The sequence below is a fragment of the Eufriesea mexicana genome, unplaced genomic scaffold, assembly GCF_001483705.2.
Source record: "Eufriesea mexicana isolate 0111107269 unplaced genomic scaffold, ASM148370v2 scaffold267, whole genome shotgun sequence".
Taxonomy (NCBI): Eukaryota; Metazoa; Arthropoda; class Insecta; order Hymenoptera; family Apidae; genus Eufriesea; species Eufriesea mexicana.
The window spans coordinates 170814-181006 of NW_016908419.1; the positions used below are offsets into that span (position 1 = coordinate 170814).

Here is a 10193-nt window from a genome sequence, read left to right on the forward strand (position 1 = left end):
CTATGATACTGTTATTACTTATTCCTTATCGATATTCCGATATATTGCCATAGCACGAATTAGTCCATTATCGAATGACATTTAACGATATCGTAGCGAACGATTGATGAGAATCACGAAGGTGCTGCGTCGTGAGATGGAAAATATTCACTCGCGAGATGGAAAAACGAAAGGAAAATTTTCTTTTTAAACGAGTCGAACATTTCCGACGTTTCCTTGTCGATCTTCCTTTTGGAAATTATTCCAAACATCTCAGATACGTGATTGGGATTTTAAGGAGATCGCGAAAATTCTAATAGATCAAACGGTTTCTGTCATACGTTTTCATTTGCAAAGCTTGTTAAGAAAGCATTCGTCGAGTTAATTGTTAAAGGTACATACGACAACGTACAAGCATTATTCAGTCACGATACGCACCTTCTTTCACCATATTAACGTGTTGCATTTATATATTTGTTCCTGAACATTTTAATCGTAATGTTAACTACACACTGTTACTATGTATACTGTATCATCTATCGTGAATCCTTGGCGTTCGAAAATAACAGCATAAGCTACGACAACTCGGAAACTTCGTAGAGAATATTCCAAAGCCACGCAATTGTCGAAATTTTCCTCTTGAATAATGGAAGCTTCCAATTGTTAGGATCTTAGATACAAATCTGTCTGAGTAATTTTCATTTTTATTGTCAACCGTATTAATACTGTATTTCAATTAATGCGATCGTACCTAAGTAAGGGCTTATGCTGTTAATCTCGAAACGACAGGAAAATATCAGTAGCTCGTAGCGTATCGAAATTCCGAAGGGAAAGGTACCAAAAGCATTTATAATTATATATATTATATATATACATATACTGTAAGCATAAGTTTTACTCGATGATGGAAAGAGAATCCACGGAACCGTAGGAAAAGACATTCTTCTTTCGTCTGATCGTTTCAGTCACAGTAAATTACAGTGCCTTATTAGGAGCCCTTCGAAAGTGTCGGGGAAGGAGTGCTAAATAGAACTCTACATACAGAATACTGTTAGTGTAAATACAAAACGTAGCGTACGCGAAAGCAGAACGAATTGTCTCGGGATGTTCAATCAGAAATCTGCCGATAGTTACTAAAATGGTGTTAGATCGATCGCGCCGGTTGTATCGAGAAGAATTCCTCCGATTTTGCGTTTCCTTGTCGAATAATGACTCTTTGCCTGTATTTTCCCTAGATGTAAATTATGCGCGTAGAATCTAGACGAAATTTCGGAAATCGTGACAATCAACGGTGTTGCTTTAAGTAAAAAGGAAAGGAAAACGCGTAGCAAGATCCTCGCGCAGGACGCGTTTCTAAAACGCTGATTCGTTTAACGGGAATAGTTGCACGCTCTGTTTCATCGTTTCGTTGATTTTCAAACCCGGAGGAATCGTAGGTGAAACGAAAGAAAGAAGAAAGGAAAGATATTGAGTACTCTTCTCCTCCGTACTCTTTTTAGACGTGACCAAACTAGACATGACATGATTGTAATAACGTAGCAAACACGGTTTATTTAGCGAATGTATAAATAGTCCTCGTAGTTTAACGGGCATAGATGTATCCTATTGATCGCATATCGGTGAAAAAAAAGGAAAAAAAAAATGGAAAAGATGAAGAAGAAGAAGAAGGAGTGACGTAGTAAAAGGGTGTGTCGTCTTTGTTAAGAGAAACGACGTGGAGTCGAAGGGAAGGAGCAAAGGGTTTGCATATAGGTACGTCAGTGAACGCAGTCGTTTCGGTAGATTTTCTCTATTCTATAGTAAATAATTTATATTTCTACCGTGTGATTTTAAGTCTGTACAATGGCCACGCATTCACTTACTCGTTACACACTAGAGATGTATATAATTCCCTCGATATTACGTACTATACTCGTTTAATCGACCTATCTTATCGGCCACTGGAAACTCCTTGTAGAGACTTTGTAGAATTCGTAGGAACGATCGTGATCGTTGATTCGTCGATCCTCAGCCGACATTTTCTCTAACGATAGTCTCGATACTAATATTACCCTATAGAGATGTTTAGAATGGCTATGATAGTTGTAACAATGTTGTAATTAGACCGAGTTGATCGGAAGAGCGTTGATTTCGTGCGATAATTAATTTTAGTTGATTAAGGTTTCTCTATCGATAATTTCGAAATTTATTTGCTTCTTCTCGTCCTACGGTTTCGAATAGTAACATGGGACATTGAGTTTCGCTTGGTTTCCGTAGGATAAAGCTGAGCAAAAGTATGGAACGTACCTCGCGTAGAATCGACAGAAATTCTTCCCAAATTTTTGTTGCAACCTTTTCACGTAGATTAAAGAGAGAGAGATTGTCAACGAGGCAAACGACGTTTGCGATCGTTACTACGAATACACCGACGATGGATTTAAGCGTAATCGCGTGCAAAGGAAAACAAAATTTGCCAAAAAGGAGAAAAGAAAAAAAAAAAGAGAAAAACAGTAAATTAATCAAAAAGTTCGTGTCTCCAGTGTATTATCTATACATGCATATAGCTCATCGCGACAGTGCTAAAGATTTTAGTGAGTGTATTTGTAACTGTAAGTTATACCCTAGGTAACGATTAATATAATATAAATATATAATTATAAAATAAAGGTAGTCGTAAAGGAATGCCACTATACAAACATTGTATGGACAATAATAATATATAAGATCCTTAAATATATGGTTAAACGATCAGCATGATTATTTTTCTCATCGAGTAGTTTTCTTTCTCTCTTTGTCGATTAAGGCATATTCATTTCAACGTTATTTTATTGCATTTCAATTCTCGCTTAACAATCAGGTATCGTTAACTACTATATTGTGTTGATTACGGATTAACCTATTAACCTATCAATTATATTACGAACGAACTATTTTCCATTTCAACCATTTCTTCAGTAATATTCGGGTCTCAAACGTTCGCTTTGCACAGAATTTCGCATAAGATAACGCTTGTGCTGTTCCTCGATCACCACAGCCCTCTCGATCCTCTCTCTCGCAGTTCTCTCGATCCTCGCAAACAATTCCGTGTGCACGGCGACGCATTTGCGAAAATCCTTGCGATCCAAACGATACACTTCGCACACCTCGATTGCTATGACGCTTGCGACCCTCCTCTGGTCGGGAACCAAAAGCGCCACTTCCCCGAAATGAGCACCGTCATCCAGGTGACAAATCTGAGAACCATTCAAACTCGCTTTGACATTACATTTCTTCTTTCTAAATTGAGATCCAGATACTCCAAATATTTATTATCCTTTTAATCAATATTTTAAACGGACTGAAGGAAATGGGTAAAGTTAAACGAAAAATACACCCGGAAAAATTGGTCCGAACAAATCGACGTTATGTCTAGAGATAGGAGGGAGTCTACCCTTTAAAATGCATTTCGTTTCAAGTCGATATCTCAATCCGTTTCGGAGATACAACAGTTTGAAGTGACACGTCCAAATTCGGGGAAACCATGAATGATCGAAAATCCCGGCAGCGGTGTGACCTACTTATTCCCCGTACGCGCGTAGTAGAAAGCTAGAAACTGGGTCATCCGCGACCAGCGCAAGTGAGACGGGTCAGGGAAGGCGCGCGCGAGCGAGAGACCCGAGCATAGGAGAAGGACAGCGATAGCGAACCGCGCCAAATGAGCGTTCGCTTTGAACGAACGTATCTCGAGAACGAAAAGTCACAGGAAAATAAATCAAACGGTATTTTAAAGGGCAGGATTCCAGCTTTCCGATGCGCGAAGAAAACGGAAAATTCGAATATGGGAAATATTTTTATTCGAACCGCAAAGTAAGGAAACAAAATCTAGGTGCATTGACTGGTGTATAGTACGGAAAATTAATAATTTTCGTTAATAATACACGCAATTGGAGTAGCAAACGAAGAAAGATCAATGTACGAAATAATTCCTATCGATAGGGATTAAAGTGAGAGTCAGAAGAGGGGTAAAATTTTTGTAGACCTTTCAAGATTCTCTTCTGTCATAAATCTCAAAAATAGGTTTTTAACATGTCGAAATAATACCTCTTTCCCGGTGGGTGTCAGGACAGCCACGGTCCCAGCAGATAGAAAAAACATGCAATCGCCATGGGCTCCAGCCTTCACGATCACGTCGTTCGGCAGAAAGAGCTCGAACTTCAAATTCTTCACGATGGATTGCAAGGTAGATTTAGGCAAAGCCTTGAATATCGATACGTTCTCGACTAATCGATGACTCGATTGGAAAGCAATCTCTTGACGCAGCTTTTCTGAATCACGACGACGCGTTGGTCAAGGAATCATGGCAACGAATCGCGAAATCGAAGCCCTTGTTACCTGATAAATTCCTCAAAATAGACTTCTCGCGAAAATAACTGTTTCTGAAGCGGTAGTAGTAATAAGCAACGAGACGGATCCTCATGTGCTTTGGCAACTGCTTCTGCCTCGTGTAGGCGCTCAGTTGGTTTATTATCTCTTGGAACTTCGCCTTGGACGCCTTTCTTCCCGCTTTTATCTGAATGAGCATCACTGAAACGGAATTCGAGCATGGAAAATACAGTCCTTGAGGAGATAAGAAGTTATAAAATGCTCGGAGAGCATTTCAACTGGAAGATCTGGTAAAGACTTGCCTGCGATGTAGCTCTCGAGTGCTCTGCCAATGATCACAAGAACGCTGCTCAGTATAATATGTCCCTCTGTTCTTGGCACGTAGTCACCGTAACCACTCGCTGCCAATTTTTCTACCACGATGAAGAGCGCGTACTGGAACCTTATTGCTATCTGACCCTTGTTCAGCCCTGTCATCCAACACTCGGGACAGTCCTAAGAATTGGAACGTTCGTTGAGCTCAAGCATAGTTTGAAGAATACAATGATGCAATATTATATTTCGCACGAAGGAATCACTAACACCCCAAGTCTTTCACCTCATGCCAATACAAATTGAAATAGGATAATGAGGAAATAATTTTGGAATAAAATTTCGTGTCAGTTCCACTGTCAACAGGGTTAATAATACACAGGGAACCCTCTCTCGTTAAAATTACTTACCTTGGGCGAAGTGTTAGTGAAATGCAGAACCAAGACTTGCATGGAATAACACAGACACGCTGCCCAATATATCATGTAAAATCCAATGAGGAAGATGGTCAACATTTCGTAGTAGAAATGCATGATTTCGAAATGCTGAAATATGGAATACATCTTTAACGTCCATATCTCGTTGATACGGAGACTCGATGTATGTATATCTCCCAATTTATTTCAAGTGATCTTTTCAATTTCGCTGGAGTCTTCAAAGAGGTTACCGTGAACAGTTCGAAGATTTGCAAATTCACGTAGCTATAGCGTGCCAGCTTCAGGCAGGGTAAGAGATTGATCAGGACTATTAAATAATGGGAATCTTCGCCGGGAACCCGCCGCCAGGGTAAAGTTATGTGATCCCATGGCAAGGAGGAGAGGATGTCGAGTATGAGATAGGATTTCAAGTAACGTCTGCGAAAATAAAAGTTTTAACAAAACTTTACCAGAAGTCATTTCGATAATTAAACACGACTGACGTAAAATACAGGAATAAAGTACATGAATATCTTCAAGGGACTCAGTATAACACGCTGTTGCGTCTTATCGTAATATCCAGTGAAAAAATTGCCGATAATGTCGAACCAGCAGAAGGTATAAATCAGGATATTCACTTCGTCGAGTAGGACATCGTCGTGACTCATCACAACGAAGCAAACTGAAAATGGAATAGTCAGGAAGGATACCAGGTACACCACCGTCATTAACAGGTCCCATAGAAACCTGAAACAATTCTTTAAATGAATTCGGCTCGAGTTCGATCGCCTTTCAAAAATAATCGCGTTTATTTTTCTTCTCTTTCTGATCTCTAAAATCATAGTTCTGTACCTCCAAGTGCTGAAGGGGTGAATGACCCACCAGTGTTCCGACGAGGCGTGCCTCCTTCTCTCGGCAAATACACGTGACTTGCTGTCAAAGTACATTTTTGCCCTCGGCGTGTTCTCGTTGATTTGGAGCATGTACATCCACGATTCTTTACACGTAATATCGTTCATGTTTATTCTGGAACCGTGTGGATCCAATTTGCTATGTTCCAGTCCACACGTGTGCTCCTTCATGTTGGAATTCCTCTCTTCGCTATTCTCTGCCTTTAATTTCGTTATTAACGTGCAATGAACGAACAGAGCTTGAAATTTGAAATATAGATGTAGGATCGGGGTGGGTGGATTGGCTAAAATAGTGTTGTTTTACTTCTCAATGGAATAAAATAAGCTTATACGTAGATTGACGGCTATGAAGCAAGAGGTATTCGCTATGGGCACGTTCGACTTTGACTTCTTACCGACATACTCTTAGACACTAGCTTAAGAACTCTTAAAGACTGTTGAAAGATTGGAGACTGTAGACTGGCTGCCCGCGCCCTTGCACCCTTATTTAAAGCATTCATTCTATCCTTTTCATCCCTAAACTTTCACTCGACTCTACCATAAACATTCTTTGCAGTCAATCCTCTTGCACACGGTCACTTTCATTCTAGGCCCAAACACACTTGACATTCTTTCAGGGCCGTACTTATTCCAATCCCACATAGGGATTAGGTTAATAATCATTTCTAAATGGGTGCAGCATAATATAACGTGACTCCAATGCGTGTTATTCGTCACCTGAATTTATTTTCTTCTACTTTCTCCAGAAAATGGAAGGTTTGAAGGAATCCTCGCGGTTGTTGAATCTACAAGCGAAATTCGTGGCTGAAAATTGACAGGGAACGAATGAAGGCTCGTGACGAAATAGTGAACTGTCGTTTATTAAAAAACTGCCGACGATAAAAAATATACCCAATCCTGTGCCGCCGTTAGAATACGGCCAGCTCTATGAACTAAAGTACATGTATACAAACGAGTGCACGCTATCGTTTACCGTGTGCATATCCGCGATGTTCCATCAACGATTCGGCTTCCTCCGATTTCTGCAACGCGAACATAACCTTGTGCGTGTTGTCGATCGCTCGGATCGATTCTCCATGATCGACGAGAACCGAGCTTTTGAATGAGAAGAAGCATCGATATACAACCAGAGACATATACCGACAATCGTGTGTTCTAATTGAGAAAAATATAAATCAAACGTGTTCCATCGGCCCTCGTTTAACCCTCCGATCGGTTTATCGATTTATCGTTATATTTAATGCACTTCGAAGCTCTTGAGCACAGTTCTCTCTCCGAAAACGTCATCCTACGCGTATGTATATCGAAATATCTAACCGTATTATAAACGACTATAAACGTTTAAAATCAGAAATATTTCGTGCAAGATTTAACCCTTTGCACTCGACGATTTTCTCGCCAAAGAAGGATAGGAGTTCAAAGAATCTCTGTTATCAGGTTGACGATATTTCTCTGCGCAGGAGTAAAAAATCGCGTGATAATTAACGCGTAGAATTATTCGATTTCGATACCTCGCACAACGTTACGTTATCCGAAATTTGACATACTCGTGAATATCGTGCTTGGAAATTTGATCGAATGACGATCGAAGTGCGACTCTCGAGCGCAAAGGGTTAAGCTTCTTAATTCTCGTATTATACGATACATCTGAACAGACATATGGATTATCGAAATATTTGAATCCTCCAGAGAATATTCTACCAAATTTTATAGTAGCTATTGGTTATAAAAATTGTTGGAAATCAATGTCTAAAGTTTATACATTTACCGAGGAAAGTCAAGAAATAAACGAATAATTTTATTATTTTATTTCTTAATTTTCGATCGGTAAACATACGTTCTCTCTAAAATATCGATCTTCGGAACACTGTAACTGTATGGTATCTTAGACATCTAAAATACATAGGAACCACTCTTAGTTACTTTAAACCCTCGCAATGTATACAATTTAAATCTCCGCGAATCTAGTATCGTGTATTTAGACTTAGAAACGTGAACACTCGTTACGTTATAACGAATACTAACAACGTTCATTTCCTCGCGAATTTTCGCTTCATATATCTCTGACGAACAACGAACGTTCGTCCGTTCGAATGTTATACAGTCGGGAAAGAAAATAAGACACGAACAAATCGCATTTGACGAATCGTTGCTGATTTTCCACCTCTCGGAGGGTCAAGAGGAGTCCCTAGAAAAATCGTGGTTCGTTAAAAAAATAACAGCTAGCCAGTTAATTTAACTTCAACTATCAGTCTTCCCGAATATTCCTGTTTGTCGTTTCATATACTCCCTAGATTTAAAAAATACGACGCTCAGGCGCGTGTTTCCTTTAAAGGTTTGCGTCGCGGGTACAGTAAAATTCATATCGACGCACGATCGTGGAAAAATCGGCGCGATCGAATCGATCGACAAAATCGAGTCAACGTTAGATTAACGAAGACTCGAAAATGCGGGCGAGATCTCGAAAATATTTTTTCCACTGCAAGATATCGAGATGACGAGATGCTTTGAAAAATTTTCAATCGCATCTGCACGAATCTGCTCGTCTTGAATCGAGATCGTGATATTTTCGCAGCCTCGCCTATGTTTAATAAATATATTCGCGCGAACGACGTCGATTGATCCAAGATCGGAATTTTCGTAGCTACAAAATGGCGTCGCTGCCCGAAGTAGATATTTCCCTCCGTCGATTTACATGATCGACGATTTACACGAAATCTCTCGTGTTTTTCGTCTTTACGTCTACTAGTAGGTACAAACATCGAGTCGTATATATGTAACAATCACTCTGACGAGGCCTGGATATTGTTCTCGTCGTGTCTTATATATTATTGTCCGAAAAGCTCGCGCCGATTTTGAAGGAAAATCGAAACGCGGGAGATTTTAATTTTGGTATACGTTTACTAAATTGTACAGATGCTATTTTATTCTACGACCTCTCTCCATCTTTCAGGCAACTTGAAAATTCCGCCATCCCAGAATTATTCAGATTTTTCAGCGAAAAACTTGCGAATTAAGGGAATTTTGTAATAATGGAAATGGATGGAAATCGGGGGGCGCAGAATTGTACCTATATAATTTGCTATAAATTTGTAGTCAAATTTAAATCTCCCGCGTTTCGATTTTTCTTCGAAATCGGCACGAGCTTCCCGGACAACCCAATATTCGGTATACGTATAAATAACAGTGATCGCTTGCTTGGTCTTCAAACCGATCTTCGCCTGTTCGACTTTCATAAAACGAGATTATTTTCTCCCTCGTGAGTATTGCTTTGATCTCGGAATATTCTGATAACATTTCGCCGTGATGTTGTAGTCTGGGTATTAACACATCGTCGATGGGAAACGCGATGATTCCGCTTTTTTAAATATTGAACACGCGAAACTCGAATTGGCATTTCTCATCTGTCAAACATCGAAGATAACCGCGGATCGACGACCTTGTATTCTTCAAAGGTCGAAAACGGCAGATGATAGTTCGCACCTTGCTCGCGAATACCAATTTCTGGTAAAAGATTTCGTCGAGCAGAACAAGTTTACATCGCTTTGTGTAAGTGTATGCAAATCTCACGTATTTTTGGAAAATATGCGGGAACCATGGCTTCACGCATTTCACAGTATACCATCGAGAATGTGTTAATTTAAAGCAACGCGTGTGCCAATTGTCGTATTAACTTCGTGTTCGGAATATTCTGTCAAGGAATCTAAAGGTCTAAAGAATTCGATACGAATCGATTCCTCCGTTTAATAAATTTGGAAATAATCGAACTAAAGAATAGTTATCTAGAAGAATTGGTAGATCTAGTGTCATAACTCCCAAGAAAAGGATAGTATCATATCCTGAAATCAAAGCAATTCTCCAAGCAACAATGTCAGTGTCTAAATACCGACTTAACCACTATGTTACAACTAGTCTTCGATGCCAGTCACTCTCACGGTGACATAAATTCGAATCCGTTGAAAATTCACGGTGGGAATGGTACGTGGAACGATATGAAATATACGAAATCGTTAGAAAATCGTCTACAAACGATCGGATACCCTCGTAACACCCTACGTCTATGCGTAATATTAACACGAGCCAAGCATCCGCACTTGAACTCCAAGATCACCTCCTCTTCGAAATACGTCTTGAAGAATCGACGAACGTGCACGAACGAGTCCTCTTGAAAACACAGTCTCCGTGTCGGTGCAGCTCGAATCGACCTTAAAATTCCGTCGAAATTTCCGCGGCA

General features: G+C 39.8%; 1 protein-coding gene across 1 annotated transcript; it reads right to left on the reverse strand.

The window, feature by feature from the left end:
• Window positions 1–2909: 2909 nt before the first annotated feature.
• On the reverse strand, window positions 2910–6130 carry LOC108555690 (potassium/sodium hyperpolarization-activated cyclic nucleotide-gated channel 1). The gene is made up of 8 exons (XM_017911471.1): window positions 5901–6130; window positions 5574–5795; window positions 5300–5486; window positions 5043–5177; window positions 4623–4815; window positions 4330–4521; window positions 4039–4262; window positions 2910–3191 (listed from the first exon to the last, which is right to left on the reverse strand). Exons 1-8 carry the CDS (start codon window positions 6128–6130, stop codon window positions 2910–2912), a joined length of 1665 nt encoding a protein of 554 aa, XP_017766960.1.
• Between the last annotated feature and the right edge of the window lie 4063 nt (window positions 6131–10193).

Excerpts from the sequence above, each read along its gene's own strand:
- LOC108555690 (XM_017911471.1), bottom strand. The coding sequence starts at position 6,130 with ATGAAGGAGCACACGTGTGGACTGGAACATAGCAAATTGGATCCACAC. Across the intron at positions 4,522-4,622 it reads ACTCGAGAGCTACATCGCAG|TGATGCTCATTCAGATAAAA; the intron begins GCAAGTCTTTAC and ends ATTCCGTTTCAG. Across the intron at positions 3,192-4,038 it reads TGACACCCACCGGGAAAGAG|ATTTGTCACCTGGATGACGG; the intron begins GTATTATTTCGA and ends AATGGTTCTCAG.